Source organism: Balaenoptera acutorostrata, chromosome 9 (genome assembly GCF_949987535.1).
Source record: "Balaenoptera acutorostrata chromosome 9, mBalAcu1.1, whole genome shotgun sequence".
Lineage (NCBI taxonomy): Eukaryota > Metazoa > Chordata > Mammalia > Artiodactyla > Balaenopteridae > Balaenoptera > Balaenoptera acutorostrata.
The window spans coordinates 101137611-101155847 of NC_080072.1; the positions used below are offsets into that span (position 1 = coordinate 101137611).

The window sequence follows — 18237 nt, forward strand, 5'->3', positions numbered from 1 at the left end:
TCACTCTAGAGGGAACAAAATCAAAGGACTTTCTTCGGATTTTCTTCTGATGGTCAAGTTCACTATAACAGTGGTTCCCAAACTTTATCAAACATGGGAATCAATCCAGGGTTTGTTAAACCCAGCTTCCTGGGGTCCTCCCAGAGCTTCTAATCTAGCAGGTCTGAGGCGGCTCCCAAGAACTTGTGTTTCCAGGAAACTCTAAATTTGTTGGACACTGCTGGTTGGACTTTGAGAACCACTCCTCTGAGGCTTCCAGAAAGGTTTATTTACAAGTGTGACCACTGCAATTCATATTTAGAAAAGCTAACAACGACAAAAATAAAAACCACACACGCGCGCAAAAGCAAACCTCTAGGAATCTACAGATACTCCCGTTTAGTCTGCATAGATCTGCTTTATCTGTACTACGAAAAGGTTTCTGGCATTTCAACACCTACCTAAACTGGTTCAGCCAAATTCTAGCCATTCAGTGTTACAGAAAAGAGCAGGCTGGGGTTGAGAAATACGTATTACCAAGTTGTCTAACAAGTATTTGCGCCTCCTTCTCTTAAGTAGAAAATGCTTCCAACATGCATTTCAAAAGAAGTATCATCTAGTTCCCTCAAGGCAGAGCAAGGATTGTTTGCATAAATAACGTAAACCTGCTCCGTACAAGACTTTGAGCTACACACACCAGCGCCAGTGAAAAAGCAAAGAAACAAATACAACCTGAAACTCCACCTTGCACCACCTTAGTACCTAAATCAGGTCCTCTCCTCCCTTCAGTCCCTGGGAATGAAGGGGGCGTGTTGGAGCGCGCGGCGCCCACGTGACCACCGAGAGCCCCTCGCGGCCAAGTCACGCGATCTGCCGTCATATCGGCTTATGCCGCCGGCCTCTGATTGGTTGGCGGCGCCGTTCGCCCCGAGCGTGGGGTCAGGCTACGCCCTTCCAGACCTTGCCTGCTTGCTGACAGACGCGGTCCAGTAGCTGGAGCAGCCGGGGCCCCGCAGGAATCGAGTCGGCAGCCGGCGGCGGACCCTCTCTAGGTAGGGATGACAGGGGGGCGGGGAAAGGAGGGAATACACCTGAGCTGGAAGCGAGAGAAGAGGAGGAAAAGGGGGTGGAGAGACTAAGGCAAGACGCAGGTGGGGAAGTTGAGAGTGCGTCTGCCCCCTTCTTCAGCTTCCCGCAGGCGTTCGTTGACTGTCTCCTAGATGAAAGGCACTAGGCAGACTCTGGGGGTTCTGTCTGCGAAACTTGACCTGAGGACTCCTGCGCTGACCGTTAGCAGAGACGACCAGGTAGCCGGGTGTCCTGAAAACAGTTGGCTAGGCGGCGGCTGTGATGGGGAGCGTGCGGGGCGCAGGGCACGCGCGCTGGCCGGGGCTGGCGGGAGGCTGGTTGCCGCCAGAGACCTCCAGATTTAGGGGCCTCTGCCCGGACAGAGGCGGGGTATGTCAGGGCACAGGGAGAGGTGAAAGAAACAGACATGTGCATGGGCCTGAAAAAAATGAAATGTTTGATGTTGGCTACTGGGAATCTCTTATCCAAGGCAAGTTTGTCCGCTGAACACTAATAAAGCATTTTGCGACGGATTTCCCTCTGTTCTTGGGGGGATTTTTTTTTTTTCTTTCAAGCAGCAAAGGAATTAGGTTGAAGCAAGCCCCAGTTACAGCAGTGTAATTAGGATGGAGGGACAGGCCACGGTTTGAGAAGACAAGAAGGAAAGGGAAATAATCTATTAGTTTAGCATCCTAATAGGAAGAATCATGTCTGCTAGCATCCCTGTGTAACAGCAGAGCAAATTTGGAGGTGGTATAGGAGATAGTTTCCAAACTGGAAAGTTTGTGGTAGCCAAACCACCTGTCTTTATATCACCTGTAGGTGATATAACTTTATAACTACTTGTAGGTTACCTGTCTTTATATCACCATTGATTTTTTTCTTTTTAAGTTTCTAATGATAGGCACCTAAAAATAAATACATGACCCTTGCTCATTTACAGAGTGCTTTCCCATTCATTATGTAATATAATTAACATGGGATAATCAGAATTCCGCATCTGCATGCCTACACCTAGATATTACAATGTAGTAGCTAGGAGAACAGGCTCTGGAATATATATCCCAGCTGTTACTTGTTATTTGTTACTGTTACATTAGTTAACAACTTATTTAAATATTCCTGCCTTCATTTTCCCTATCTTTAAAATGGGGGTTATAGAAGTATCTACCTCATAGAGTTGTGAGAATCAAGCGAGGTGATACATAAAAAGTGCTTTTTAAGTAATACCTGGTTGTCAATAAATGTTAGCTATTATACTAACAGTATATTATCTATACTTTTAAAGTAAAGCAGAATGACTCAAGTCATTTTAAGCCTAATTGTATTTTGTTGATAACTATGTTTTAAGAAAAGGTTTCTTTGTTTCAGCCAAAGTAAAATAATGTAAGTTTCTATTTGTTAGGGGTACTTAACTTAGGGTTTGTAGAGCCCCTGACTTTAGTGGATATAAACCCCTTAAAATTATATGCAAAATGGGCTTCCCTGGTGGCGCAGTGGTTGAGAATCTGCCTGCCAATGCAGGGGACACAGGTTCGAGCCCTGGTCCCAGAAGATCCCACATGCCGTGGAGCAACTAAGCCCATGTGCCACAACTACTGAGCCTGCGCTCTAGAGCCCACGAGCCACAACTGCTGAGCCCATGTGCCTCAACTACTGAAGCCTGCACGCTCTAGGGCCTGTGTGCCGCAATTGCTGAGCTCACATGCTGCAACTACTGAAGCCCGTGCACCTAGAGCCCGTGCTCCACAACCACAACAAGAGAAGCCACCACAATGCATAGCCCGAGCACTGCAACAAAGAGTAGCCCCCGCTCGCCACAACCAGAGAAAGCCCACGCGCAGCAACGAAGATCCAACGCAGCCAAAAAATGAAAAATTAAAAAAAAAATTCTGTGCAAAAGTATATGAGCTTGTAGAGTCATTGAGAATTTAAAAATTTAAGGAGCTGAAGAGATACTAATGAAGAAACAGTAGAACTTGGTTCAAGTCTGTGGATTTTGCAACCAGCCAGGGAGTGACTGAATCCCTTCTCCAGCATTTGTTTACTTGATGACTCTGTGAATTTTCTGTGTCCAGCTTTCTTATAAGACAAGAATAATACTAGTACCTGACTTTTAGGGTATATCTTGAGAGGGTTAAATGAGTTAATATTTACAGTGCCTCATATACAGTAAATACTGATATTAGAAATGAACTTATTTCTTTAAAACATCAAATGACATCTTTTTCTACTATAGGTTAAAGTGATTTTGGCCCAGCTTTGGTTCCTGTAACGGTAGTAATAATAGCTCCTATTTGTTGATGAGCTTCCCCGTGTCAGATAGTACCACACCACTATGTACTTCGTCTCTAAATCTTAGAACAATTCTATAAAGTAGATATGCTTTCTCCATTTCACAGATGTGGGTTTGAATATAAACTTCAAAATTGAATTGCAGTTTTGAGGTCATAATTGTTAGTGATTTCAAACTTTTTTTATGTTAGATGGCAGAAATTACAGCAATATATTTGTGAATACCTAATTACTACATCCCACAAATAGAATTAATTGAAACCAAAATCTGAAAACACTTAAAAACAGGTTTCATCTCACAGTATCTCAACTGCCTCCAGATGGACGGAGGTTCATTCCCTCCTCCCTTCTAGGTGCTGGTTTACTGTCAGAACAGTTATGTACAGGGCATATGCAAATCAACACAACTCGCATGGTCTTCAGTTAAAAGCAAAATTAAAGAGTTTTTTTATTATTAAGGACTGAGATCTTATTAAAGTTTTCACTTATATCGGATATTAAAGGTTGAATAAAGAAGATTCATGGTTAATGTTTGAGTTATTTTTGGCTACACGGTGCTGTCCCAAATACTATATGGAATTATGGCTGTTGGCACTATAGGTAACATGCAAGACTAGTTCACCAACTCTTACCAACCTTTAGTGGTATAACAATATTCTTTTGAATTGTTGGGTTCTTCTTCATTGTTTATGTTTCTGGTATTACTTTATGTACTTGACCTGCTGCTCCATCCTTTATGGCTTCAACTGTTGCAATACTACTAGGCTCCCTTTTGAACTTCAGATTCATATTTGCATGTAGTCTACTGCTTTCGCCTAGGAGCCCAGATGAGCCACAGCAATTAGACTTAAGACCCAAACTAGGGACTTCCCTGGTGTCACAGTGGTTAAGAATCCACCTGCCAATGCACGGGACACGGGTTCGAGCCCTGGTCAGGGAAGATCCCACAGGCCGCGGAGCAACTAAGCCTGTGCGCCACAACTACTGAGCCCACGTGCCACAACTGTTGAAGCCCACGCACCTAGAGCCCCTGCTCCACAACAGGAGAAGCCACCGCCATGAGAAGCCCGTGCACCGCAATGAAGAGTAGCCCCCGCTCGCCACAACTAAAGAAAGCCTGCGTGCAACAACGAAGACCCAACTCAGCCAAAATAAATTAATTAATTCATTAAATTTTTTAAAAAAAGACCCAAACTGAACCCATCATTCCTTGCACCCTCCAAGTCCCTGTTGCACCCAAGTCTGCTAGCTCCACAGTATTCCCTATTTTGATTATCATAGCATCACCATCCATTCAGGCAAGGTAAAATCTCACAATCAACATAGATTTCTTTTTTTTTTAATTGAAGTATAGTTGATTTACAATGTTTTGTTAGTTTCTGGTGTACAGCAAAGTGATTTAGTTATACATATGTATATTCTTTTTCATATTCTTTTCCATTATGGTTTATTACAGGATATTGAATATAGTTCCCTGTGCTATACAGTAGGAGCTTGTTGTTCATCCATTCTATATATAATAGTTTGCATCTGCTAGTACCAAATTCCCACTAGATTTTTTCTTCTTTCACACTCCAGTATCTGATCAGTTATCAAGTGCCATGGGTTATCTTACTTGCTAAGTCTCTGATGAATGTGTCTATTCTCACAGCTATTGCCTGAGGTCAGGTGGTCATCTTCTCTAGGTTAGTCTACCTCAGGAGCAACCTAGACTCCCTGCTTCCCATCAGTACGATATATTCCTAATGGGCCACATCCCTTGAACCATGAATGGACCATGACTTTCCATGCCTTTGCAGTTGTTATTTCTGCTTGAAATAGGTATTCCTAACCTTATTTTTTTTCTGGTAATGTCCTTCAAAGCCCAAATCAAAATTCTTCACTATACAGCCTTCTGTTGTAAGCTGAGGTAGTTGTGTTGTCTTTTCTGATTTTACACAATTTGCATATATATACCTTTATTACAGCACTTGTCATATTGATGTAACTATTGATTTCTGTAGTTGCCTTACCTTGAAAGTGGATTTAGACTATATCTTTTTAATCTTTGTATGCTCATCACCTAGTGCGGTGCTTGATACTTAATTGTTGTTTGAGTGAATTAGCAATATATGATGAAGGATGTATGTCAATATCTGCATTAGTTGATTAAAAATTTCTTTCCATGTCAATGTGAGAAAAAAATGCTTGCAACTCATATCACAAACAAGGGGCTAAACACCCTAATAAATAGAGAGCTTCTCGAATTTGACTTTAAGAGACTAAAAACCCAGTGGCAATTTTCAAACTGGTTTTTTGTTATTGTTGTTGTTCAAAAGTTTTAATTATAGATGAGAGGTGTTTGGAATACAGGACACATTTCCCACTACAAACAGTGCAGTGAAGAAGGAGGAAGTAGATCATAAATGATAGAGTCAGTGGTCAGCTCACAGAAGCTGACCATGAAGTTGTTGAACTAGATTCAGGATCATGAATATAGAATCGACTAAAGTTTTTCAAAGTTTAAGCATCTGGAACAGGAGTTGGCAAACTTTCCTTTTAAAGGGCTAGATAATAAACGTTTTAGGCTTTGTGAGCCATGCTGTCTATTGCTGTGACTCAGCCTTGACTTTGTAGTACAGGGAAGCAGCCATAGACAACATAGACACATCTGGACATAGCTGTGTTCCAACACAGCTTCTTTGCAGAAACAGGCCCTGGGTTCGGCCCGTGGGCCACAGTTTGCCAGCCCCTGACTGGGGTGGGGAGGAGGGGGAGGTGAGGAATAAATGTATTCTAGCTGTCACTGCCAAGAATACATCTCCCTTTGTTCTGTCAATGAGAGTTAGGGTTAGTCACGAGAATAGATAGTCCCTGACTTCTTTGGTTACAGTCACAGAATAGATACCTTTTAGGGAATTCATCTTAAGTCTCAGCGTTGAAGCAAAAATCTCTGAAATATGAGTCCTTTTAGGAGAAAGATGCTGCTGAAACTTGCAGCTGAAGGAGTAAACCATTTGCCTGAATACCTAGTGCCCTGTGTTCCACATCTTTCCTATTTGCCATGTTTACTCTTGCCACGTCCTATGGCAATAGGACATGGTGGAAGAGAACACTAAGGTGCGATTAGATCTGGACTTATGCCACCTTTCAGCTTGACCTTGGAGAAGAAACTTCCTGGGCCTCAGTTTCTCTAACTGAACTTCAGTGTCGCTATGTATTATATCAAGAGACTAAACTAGAGATGACATTGAAGATCCTTCTGGCTCTAGAGATGGCATTTAGTGAATTCTGGTAGCAGCAGACTTGTACTACATATACTTATGAAGGCAGGAACTTCATATATAGTTTTTCTGAAAATTTTTTGCTTTGAGAAATGTCAACATGGGTAAATAATTGTTGTACATGTTTATCCTTTAGGGGCTAAGATGGATCTTGTACTCAATGCTGCAGATTATTATTTTTTTACACCATACATATATCCAGCCACATGGCCAGAGGACAGCATCTTCCGACAAGCTGTCAGTCTCCTGATTATAACAAATCTCGGTGCTTATATCCTTTATTTCTTATTCGCAACGCTGAGTTATTATTTTGTCTATGATCATTCATTAATGAAACACCCACAATTTTTAAAGGTAAGTGATTTTCTTACCTATTTTTTAATTATTACAGTAAAAATAACAATGTGTATTTGTGAGATTTTCAGATTAAACTGGTTTTAATCTTTTTAGAGTTTCTGAAAACAGCCCCAAATGGGTTAGATATTTTTGGAAAGGCTAATCCCCTCTCTCTTTTCTTTAATTTAAACGGATAAGTAAGCTGTACTTTTTTTTTTAAGTTTTTTTTTGAGGTTTTTTTTAAAATTTATTTATTTTTGGCTGCATTGGGTCTTCGTTGCTGCGCGCGGGCTTTCTCTAGTTGCGGCGAGCGGGGGCTACTATTAGTTGTGGTGCGCTGGCTTCGCATTGTGGTGGCTTCTCTTGTTGCAGAGCATGGGCTCTAGGCACGTGGGCTTCCGTAGTTGTGGCACACGGGCTCAGTAGTTGGTGGCTTGTGGTCTCTAGAGCTCAGGCTCAGTAGTTGTGGCGCACGGGCTTAGTTGCTCTGCGGCGTGTGGGATCTTCCTGGACCAGGGCTCGAACCCGTGTCCCCTGCATTGGCAGGCGGATTCTTAACCACTGCACCACCAGGGAAGCCCCTACTTTTTTTTTTTTTTTTTTTTTTTTTAACTGTAAGCCTGGTCTTGCTAGATACATAGACAAGAATTTCTTTGCTGATAGTGATGAATAAATAAATGTATACATTTGTGTAATTGTTTTGATATTTGACTTTCACAAACTGAAATTTGCTTTTACTATGTATATATTTTTTGACCAGATAATCCAAACTCAGTAGATTCAGACTTGTGTACAATCACTTTTCTATTTCAGTTATTTGTATTTGTCAGTCACTACAAGGACTGAAAAAAAATAGAGAGGGTTGGGTATGAAAGTTAATTATGAAAGAAATGATTATTCTCTAAATAGAACTTTGGAATAGAGATTTTGTGGGAAGGAAAAAAAGTTTCAGAATTCAAAATATTTGTTGCATTTGCTTCCTACAAAAGAAATGTTTTTCTTACACACCCACGCCCACATAGTAACACTTAAGTAGAAGCAATTTGGAGGTAAGCTCCTTCATATAAAAGAGATTTTAAAAATCCAATCCAGAACAATTTTATGCTAGTTTTGTTTACCATAGATTTTATAGTTTCTAAGTATTGGAAACTTCATTTTCAGAACCAAGTCTATCGAGAGATTATGCATTCTGTCCAGTCAGTGCCGTGGATAAGCATCCCCACGGTCTCAGTGTTCCTGCTAGAGGTGAGAGGTTACAGCAAACTATATGACAGCATAGAGGAGTTTCCATACGGTGAGTATATAGTGTAAAAGTCGGGAACAGATGGGTTTCTCTAAAGAACCAAATCTGCTTCTTTAAAGTCTTCGTTGTAGATGAAATTGTGCCCAGGGGAAGATTGGCATGATCAGAGCTAGAGCCTTGAATTTGTTTCCTATTATCTTTATTGAATTCAAACATCTGACAAAAAAGCTCAAGTAGTACATGATATTTATAAAAAATCAGAAAACACCGATTTTTTTAAAAAAAATCCATCATTCTGCTACCTGGAAACTGTAACTCTTTTGATGTATATTCTTTCACTTTTCTATGCCTGTAATACTTCGTTATTTACATTACAAAATTGAAACCCTTACTATGCATACTGGTTTGAACTCTGATTTTTTTCTCTTAGCAGTGTTTATGCCCATATTTTCATGTCAATAAATATTGACATTATACAGTATATATTTATACTATTGCATTGTATAGATATCCATAGTTTATTTAAATGATCCATAATTTTTAGACCTTTAGATTGTTCTTGGTTTTCTATTATAAACAGTACTACAGTGACTAAACTAAAATTTTGTGAAATTCTGGAATTATTTCATCAAGATACATTTCTAGTATCTAGTATTAGAAAGTAAGAATCATAGTTAACATTTATTGTTGATATGTACCAGCTTCAGTTCTAAGCTTTTCACGTGTTACCAATCTGTTTTATTCTATTAATTCTATGAGGTAGGCACTATTACGATGCTCCTTTTATAGGTGAGTAAATTAAGTGTACAGAGAATTTCAGTAACTTGCCAAGCTCACTTAACAAATAAGTGGTGGATCTGGGACTGGAATCCAAGCTTGCTGGTGTCAGCACCCCTGCTCTCTAAGTAAGAGGTTAGCTATTTAAAGGAGGAAACAAAAATTACACACCAGGGTGCTGAATTGGCTCAGCCTTGGAAAGTGGATCAAAATATGAATAAAAATAAAAGGAGAGAGGGCATTCTAGATAGTTTGAGTAAAAGTATAGAGGTAAGACTTTGAAGATGTTGGGAGGATATTGAGTGAACCAGCCTGGTTAGTACACGAGCATATGAGGTTGGAAAGATCAGAAGGGGTTGGGTTATGGAGTAAATGCTAGGCTTACAGTATTTCAAGGGAAAATAAAATTCTAAGCAGGGGAGGTAATATGTAAAGATATGTTTTATGAAGATTAATATGAAGAAAAAATAAATAGCATTATTCTCCAGCATTTAAATGATAAAGATGCCGTAGGGGTTTACTCTTTCTGTTTCATAAATATCCTCATAGTTTAATGAAGAAATATTGTAGGTGGGACGCTTCAAGTTTTTATGAGAGGGAAATGAGCAGATCCCAGAGAGTCAAGGGAGATGGAGGTTGTGATGTACTGAATTAACTAAAGCAGATAGTTAACAGGGTTTAGGTGTAGGATCAAATTTTGTCTTCTTAGATGGACATGTCAAAAGTAAACTCTGATCCTTGGAGCTGAATCTTGATTCTGCCATATCCTGTTGTCTCTTGTAGGCTGGTTTCGGTTAATTGCTAGTGTACTGTCCTTTCTCTTTTTCACTGACATGCTGATCTACTGGATTCACAGAGGCCTTCATCATAGACTTGTATATAAGGTAATAAGGTAGAGTCATTTGTAGGGGAAGAGAGGAAATACACATTTCAGCAATGTATAATTATAAATCCTGTCTCTGTTTTCAAGAATTTCTTCTAACTTATTAAATACCTAAGTAGCCTTAGTCATGACAGGTACAAGGTACATTTTGTTTGTATCCTTCTTTATGGGTCTGGAGGGGCTGTGTTAAAATCTTACTGTCTTGGGGTAAAGAAGGGGAGGGAATTTTATAAAGTAATTGGCTAAATTCAAAGGGATTTTTTTAGTTAGGTCATTTCTCACACCATGAGCATGAAAAGCTAAGTCAGTTGTTGCACTGGGTAAAGCCTGTGGCATTAATGTGGTCTTCTTTTCTTCTGTAGCACTTACACAAACCTCATCATATCTGGAAGATTCCAACTCCATTTGCAAGTCATGCTTTTCATCCTCTGGATGGTTTCCTTCAGGGTCTACCTTACCACATATACCCATTTATCTTCCCATTACACAAGGTAGTTTATTTAGGTTTGTACGTCCTGGTCAATATCTGGACAATTTCTATTCATGATGGTGATTTTCGTGTTCCCCATATCTTCAGGCCATTTATTAATGGCTCGGCTCATCATACAGACCACCACATGCTCTTTGACTATAACTATGGACAGTATTTCACATTGTGGGATAGAATTGGAGGCTCATTCAAAAATCCCTCCTCCTTTGAAGGGAACGGACCACTTAATTATGTGAAGAAGATGACAGAAGAAAAGCACAACAGCCATACAGTAAGTGGTTGTAACAATGAAAAATTATTCAATGGAGACTTTACAAAGGCTGAGTAGATTATTGCCCAATTATTAAATATTTTTAACCAAGGAAAATAATCTACAGCCAGGACGCATAGCAAGTGAAAATCAGTATTATGGGTACAGGTGAGGAACGACCATAATGGTAGAACAAGGGAACATGCCTTGAGCACCATGACTTTAACCTCGTGCTCAAAATACTGAATGTTGGTCTAAGGGAGAAGTTGTGTCTTTCCAGCCAGTAGATCTGTAATTTGTATAGCCTCAACAACAGTTTTTTAAAAGGTAGAGGATAAATTATTGAGGGGACTAGGTTATGTCCTTTTGCCTTAATTCATCCATATTCATTAAGTAAAATTCATTGTGCTTAATGATATCAAGACTAAACACCATAACAAAGAAGTACTAATATGAAGATGGTTCCTTGTTTCAGGAATGATTAAGTACTCAGAATTGGTATGGTAACATCTACTTGTACTTTGTGGAAGTGGAAAAAGCAGTGTGAAAAAAAATCGTGATATAATGTATTAGTAGCTCAGTGACCTGATTAATAGCAGGTGTTATAAGATTATTGTCTTCCTACACATAGAAAACTTATTCTCTGGAGACATTGTCAACTGTTGTGTTTTACTGATGAACAAATAAATTGGAATTTTAGAAAATATTCATACTACCATGATTTAATACAGATCTGGGATTATTTAAAGATTTTGATGGTTATTGTTTTCAACCATTATTTAATAAGTGTAAAATTATATGACCCTGATTATATTTAGAAAGGGAAATTTGATGCCCAAATAATATATTAGACACCACTGGTTTTTTAATTAAATTGATGCACTGCACTTTTGGTATGTTTCAAAGTTACAATCCTGTGATTTTCTATAAAAGGAAATAATTGCCAAATATTTAGGCCTATCACTGAAGATTAGTTTTGAAATCTTATTTCCCCTCCTCTTTCTTCATTTTTCCCCACTCCCTCTGCAAAAAGATTTAACAAATACTTTCATAAAGAAATGTCATGTGTTGTAACATAAATATGTTGGGAAAACATGGTTTCCAAAAGCATTCTCTAAGCTGTTTATGTAAAATCAATAAAAGTTGATTATGACTATTATTAAAGTGTATCAGTTAAATAATGTAACAGCACAAAGTATTCTTTACAAATTTTATGTCAATCTGAAACCACAGAAATGATGTGGGTTGTCAAAACTTTTAGAATATCTCCAAATGTTTGATATCAAGGGGAGAAAGAGAGAAGGGAGTATCACTGTCTTTTTATATTTCACATCTTTTATTAGATTTGAGTGTTTTAGCAAGAGACCAGTCATAAAAGTTAATGCTTGGAATCCAGAAGAAAATGTTGTTTCTGTTTGAGTTCCTGTTACAGTGTTGCTTTACTTAAACATACCAGTATACCAGTTAGTATTTTGTAAACTGGTTCAGTGCAGCTAAGTGCTTTTCACTAATCCCCCGTGGTCCCTGTGCTCCACTCTGCCCAAGAGAAAGAAGGAAATTAAGAAGAAGTAAACTTTGTTTCCCATAAAAATGAAAGCTAATATTTATTGAGCTTTTACTCTTGATCAGGCATTGTTGAAAGTCCTTGACATAAGGACAATGGGACCCAGTTGTGTAACTTTTCCGAGGTTATTTCTCTCTCATGTAAAGTCCAGTGTGGATGTTTCAAGTCAGTGGACAGTTTTCCACAGTCATCTGAGACCCAGGCTCCTTCCACCTGAGAGCTCTGCCGTTCTCCCAGTTTACAGCATCTTCTCTGTTGAAGGAGCCTGTAGGGGAAGAGGGGAAGGTGCATGTGGAAAATTTGTATGGGTCAGGCCAGGATAGTTGTACATATCCCTCGCCCATGTTCCTTTGGACAAAACTTATTGTATGGCCTATCTAACTGGAATAGATTCTGGGAAATGTGTCCAACTATGTCCCTGGGAGGACAGGGTAACCAGTTGCTTGACCAGCTAGCCATTTTGCCATTACTGTATAATTTATTTCCCTCTTTTTGAGGGTCCCAGTAAAGGTATTGAAGGGATGAATGAGCTCAAAAGTATTTCAAGTTATCCATGCACTGGATGTCTTAGTGCTCTTAATTCCATAACTTCAATTATGAGTGTTACAGTTTCCTTAGATTCTTAATACTGTGTAGCTAATAGAAAAGAAAGGATATAATTGGGGTGAGGGAAGCTTCCTCAGAGGTCTTAGTAGTAATCAAACTAGTCTCTGTCCTCCCTCCTTTTTTAAGTTCTAATCTTATTAAGCAGTATTATGTTAAGTAGTCTGACCATCTTTTTGGTACCACCACATCGTCCTGTTCTCCATTAGAGGAATTCACAGCGTTTATGGAAGTGAGGACCTAAATTCCTTCCCACAGGAATATCAAGTGAAAGACGTTCCCCCTCGACATTCAGACCTCCTATAGTTATAGAAAGAGAAAATCAAGATTACATTTTCCACTGTTATGGTAGGAATTGGGAAATGGATGGAGGCAGTACAGAGCACATTTGAAAAACCCAAAGACTTGGGACCTTCAAGATGGCGGAGGAGTAAGACATGGAGATCATCTTCCTCCCCACAAATGCATCAAAACTACATCTACATGTGGAACAACTCCTACAGAACACCTGCTGAATGCTGGCAGAAGACCTCAGACTTCCCAAAAGGCAAGAAAATCCCCACGTACCTGAGTAGGGCAAAAGAAAAAAAACAGAGACAAAAGAATAGGGATGGGACCTGCACCTCTGGGAGGGAACTGTGAAGGAGGAAAATTTTCCACACACTAGGAAGCCCCTTCACTGGCGGAGATGGGGGGAGGCGAGGGGGTGAAGCTTCAGAGCCACAGAGGAGAGCGCAGCAACAGGGGTGCAGAGGGCAAACCAGAGAGATGCCCACACAGAGGATCAGTGCTGACCAGCACTCACCAGCCCGAGAGGCTTGTCTGCTCACCCACCGGGGCAGAAGGGGGCTGGGAGCTGAGGCTCAGGCTTTGGAGGTCAGATCCCAGGGAAAGGACTGGGGTTGGCTGTGTGAAGACAGCCTGAAGGGGACTAGTGTACCACAGCTACCCGGGAGGGAGTCTGGGAAAAAGTCTGGACCTGCTGAAGAGGCAAGAGACCATTGTTTCGGGGTGCGTGAGGAGAGGGGGTTCCTGCACTGTGTGCCCACAGAAGGCAGAGCACTGCCTAAGCAAGCTCCAGAGAGGGGTGTGAGCCATGGCTATCAGCTCAGACCCCAGAGACAGGCATGAACCACTAATGCTGCTGCTGCTGCCACAAAGAATGCTGTGTGCAAGTACAGGTCACTACACACACACACACAGATGCACACGCCCCCCCAGGAGCCTGTGAAGCATGCCACTGCCAGGGTCCCAAGATCCAGGGACAACTTCCCCAGGAGAACACACGGCGTGCCTCAGGCTGTTGCACAGTCACGCTGGCCTCTGCCACCGCAGGCTTGCTCTGCGTTCCAATTATGACTACCGTACCCCTCCCTCTCTCTGGCCTGAGAGGGCAAGAGCCCCCTGATCAGCCACTGCTTTAACCCCCTCCTGTCTGGGCGGGGAACAGATGCCTGGGGGTGACCTACACGCAGAGGTGGGGCCAAAACAAAAGCTAAACCCCAGGAGCTGTGTGAACAAAGAAGAGAAAGGGAAATTTCTCCCAGCAGCCTCAGTAGCAGTGGATTACATCCCCACAATCAACTAGATAAACCCTGCATCTGTGGATACCTGAATAGACAACGAATGTTCCCAAATTTGAGGCAGTGGATTTTGGGAGCAACTGTAGACTTGAGGTTTGCTATCTGCAACTAATTTGTTTCTGATTTTTATGTTTATCTTTGTTTTTAATGCTTGTTAGCATTGGTGGATTTGTTTATCGGTTTGGCTGCTCTCTTCTTTTTTTTTCTTTAATTTAAAAAATATTTTATTTACTTTATTTTGTTATTATTTTTCTTCCTTTTCTTCTGAGCTGTGTGGCTGACAGGGTCTTGGTGCTCTGGCCCGGTGTCAGGCCTGAGCCTCCAAGGTGGGAGAGCTGAGTCCAGGACATTGGATCACCAGAGACCCCCCAGCCCCATGTAATATCAATCAACAAGAGCTTTCCCAGAGATCTCCATCTCAAAACTAAGACTCAGCTCCACCTGACGGCCAGCAAGCTCCAGTGCTGGACGCCCCATGCCAAACAGCTAGCAAGGCAGGAACACAACCACACCCATTAGCAGAGAGGCTGCCTAAAATCATACTAAGTTCACAAACACCCCAAAACATACCACTGGACGTGGCCCTGCCAACCAGAAAGACAAGGTCCAGTCCCACCCAGCAGAACACAAGCACCAGTACCCTCCACCAGGAAGCCTACACAAGCCACTGAACCAACCTCAACCACTGGGGGCAGACACCAAAAACAATGGAAACTATGAACTTGCAGCCTGCGAAAAGGTGACCCCAAACACAGTAAGTTAAACAAAATGAGAAGACAGAGAAATATGCAGTAGATGAATGAGCAAGGTAAAAACCCACCAGACTAAACAAATGAAGAGGTAATAGGCAGTCTACCTGAAAAAGAATTCAGAATAATGTTAGTAAAGATGATCCAAAATCTTGGAAATAGAATACAGAAAATACAGGAAACGTTTAACAAGGACCTAGAAGAACTAAAGAGCAAACAAACAATGATGAACAACACAATAAATGAAATTAAAAATTTTCTAGAAGGAATCAATAGCAGAATAACTGAGGCAGAAGAAAGGATAAGTGACCTGAAAGATATAATAGTGGAAATAACTGCCACACAGCAGAATAAAGAAAAAAGAATGAAAAGAATTGAGGACAGTCTCAGAGACCTCTGGGACAACATTAAATGCACCAACATTCAAATTACAGGGGTCCCAGAGAAGAAGAAAAAAAGAAAGTGTCTGAGAAAATATTTGAAGAGACTATAGTTGAAAACTTCCCTGACATGGGAAAGGAAATAGTCAATCAAGTCCAGGAAGCACAGAGAGTTCCATACAGCATAAATCCAAGGAGAAACATGCCAAGACACATATCAAACTATCAAAAATTAAATACAAAGAAAAAAATATTAAAAGCAGCAAGGGGAAAGCAACAAATAACATACAGGGGAATCCCCATAAGGTTAACAGCTGATCTTTCAGCAGAAACTCTGCAAGACAGAAGGGAGTGGCAGGACATATTTAAAGTGATGAAAAGGAAAAACCTACAACCAAGACTACTCTACCCAGCAAGGATCTCATTCAGATTTGACGGAGAAAGTAAAACCTTTACAGACAAGCAAAAGCTAAGAGAATTCAGCACCACCGAACCAGCTTTACAACAAATGCTAAAGGAACTTCTCTAGGCAGGAAACACAAGAGAAGGAAAAGACCTACAATAACAAACACAGAACAATTAAGAAAATGGTCATAGGAACCTACGTATTGATAACTCTCTTAAATGTAAATGGATTAAATGCTCCAACCAAAAGACATAGACTGGCTGAATGGATACAAAAACAAGACCCATATATATGCTGTCTACAAGAGACCCACTTCAGACCTAGGGACGTGTACAGACAAAGTGCGGGGATGGAAAAAGATATTCCATGCAAATGGAAATCAAAAGAAAGCTGGAGTAGCAATTCTCATATCAGACAAAACAGACTTTAAAATAAAGACTATTACAAGCGACAAAGAAGGACACTACATAATGATCAAGGGATCAATCCAAGAAGAAGATATAACAATTTTAAATATTTATGCATCCAGCATAGGAGCACCTCAATATATGAGGCAAATGCTAACAGCCATAAAAGGGGAAATCGACAGTAACACAATCATAGTAGGGGACTTTAACACCCCCCTTTCACCAACGGACGGACAGATCATCCAAAATGAAAATAAATAAGGAAACACAAGCTTTAAATGACACATTAGATAAGATGGACTTAATTGATATTTATAGGACATTCCATCCCAAAATAGCAGAATACACTTCCTTCTCAAGTGCTCAGGGAACACGCTCCAGGATAGATCATATCTTGGGTCACAAATCAAGCCTCGGTAAATTTAAGAAAATTGAAATCATATCAAGTATCTTTTCTGACCACAATGCTGTGAGACTAGATATCAGGAAAAAATAGAAATATGAACAGACCAGTCACAAGCATTGAAATTGAAACTGTGATTAAAAATCTTCCAACAAACAAAAGCCCAGGACCAGATGGCTTCACAGGCAAATTCTATCAAACATGTAGAGAAGAGCTAACACCTATCCTTCTCAAACTCTTCCAAAATGTAGCAGAGGGAGGAACACTCCCAAACTCATTCTACGAGGCCACCATCACCCTCATACCAAAACCAGACAAAGAGGTCCCAAAAAAAGAAATCTACAGGCCAATATCACTGGTGAACATAGATGCAAAAGTCCTCAACAAAATACTTGCAAACAGAATCCAATAGCACATTAAGAGGATTGTACACCATGATCAAGTGGGGTTTATCCCAGGAATGCAAGGATTCTTCAATATATGCAAATCAATCAATGTGCTACACCATATTAACAAATTGAAGGATAAAAACTGTGTGATAATCTCAATAGATGCAGAAAAAGCTTTTGACAAAATTCAACACCCATTTATGATAAAAAAAAAACTCTCCAGAAAGTAGACATAGAGGGAACCTACCTCAACGTAATAAAGGCCATATAAGACAAACCCACAGCAAACATCATTCTCAAAGCTGAAAAACTGAAACCATTTCCTCTAAGATCAGGTACAAGACAAGGTTGCCCACTCTCACTGCTGGAAGTTTTAGCCACAGCAATCAGAGAAGAAAAAGAAATAAAAGGAATCCAAATCAGAAAAGAAGTAAAACTGTCACTGTTTGCAGATGACATGATACTATACATAGAGAATCCTAAAGATGCTACCAGAAAACTACTTGAGCTAATCAATGAATTTGGTAAAGTAGCAGGATACAAAATTTATGCACAGAAATCTCTTGCTTTCCTATACACTAATGATGAAAAATCTCAAAGAGAAATTAAGGAAACACTCCCATTTACCATTGCAACAAAAAGAATAAAATACCTAGGAATAAACCTACTTAAGGAGACAAAAGACCTGTATGCAGAAAACTATAAGACACTGATGAAAGAAATTAAAGATCATACAAACAGATGGAGAGATATACTATGTTCTTGGTTTGGAACAATCAACATTGTGAAAATGACTATACTGCCCAAAGCAATCTACAGATTCAGTGCAATCCCTATCAAACTACCAATGGCATTTTTCACAGAACTAGAACAAAAAATTTCACAATTTGTATGGAAACACAGAAGACCCTGAATAGCAAATGCAATCTTGAGAAAGAAAAACGGAGCTGGAGGAATCAAGTTCCCTGACTTCAGGCTATACTACAAAGCTACAGTAATCAAGACAATATGGTACTGGCACAAAAACAGAAAGATAGATTAATGGAACAGGATAGAAAGCCCAGAGATAAACCCATGCACATATGGTCACCTTATCTTTGATAAAGTAGACAAGAATATACAATGGAGAAAAGACAGCCCCTTCAATAAGTGGTGCTGGGAAAACTGGA

The 18237-nt window shown here is 40.2% G+C and overlaps 1 protein-coding gene across 1 annotated transcript; it reads left to right on the forward strand.

The window, feature by feature from the left end:
* The first annotated feature begins 911 nt into the window (after window positions 1–911).
* Window positions 912–11765, forward strand: SC5D (sterol-C5-desaturase). The gene is made up of 5 exons (XM_007196695.2): window positions 912–1031; window positions 6742–6959; window positions 8103–8235; window positions 9745–9845; window positions 10207–11765. The coding sequence occupies exons 2-5, from the start codon at window positions 6750–6752 to the stop codon at window positions 10660–10662; spliced, it is 900 nt and encodes a 299-aa protein (XP_007196757.2). The 5' UTR covers window positions 912–1031; window positions 6742–6749; the 3' UTR covers window positions 10663–11765.
* Window positions 11766–18237: the final 6472 nt, after the last annotated feature.

Bases quoted from the DNA above. Each gene is read 5' to 3' on its own strand.
- SC5D (XM_007196695.2), top strand. From the start codon at position 6,750: ATGGATCTTGTACTCAATGCTGCAGATTATTATTTTTTTACACCATAC. The intron at 6,960-8,102 runs GTAAGTGATTTT...CTTCATTTTCAG, and splicing joins AACACCCACAATTTTTAAAG to AACCAAGTCTATCGAGAGAT. The intron at 9,846-10,206 runs GTAATAAGGTAG...TTTCTTCTGTAG, and splicing joins ATCATAGACTTGTATATAAG to CACTTACACAAACCTCATCA.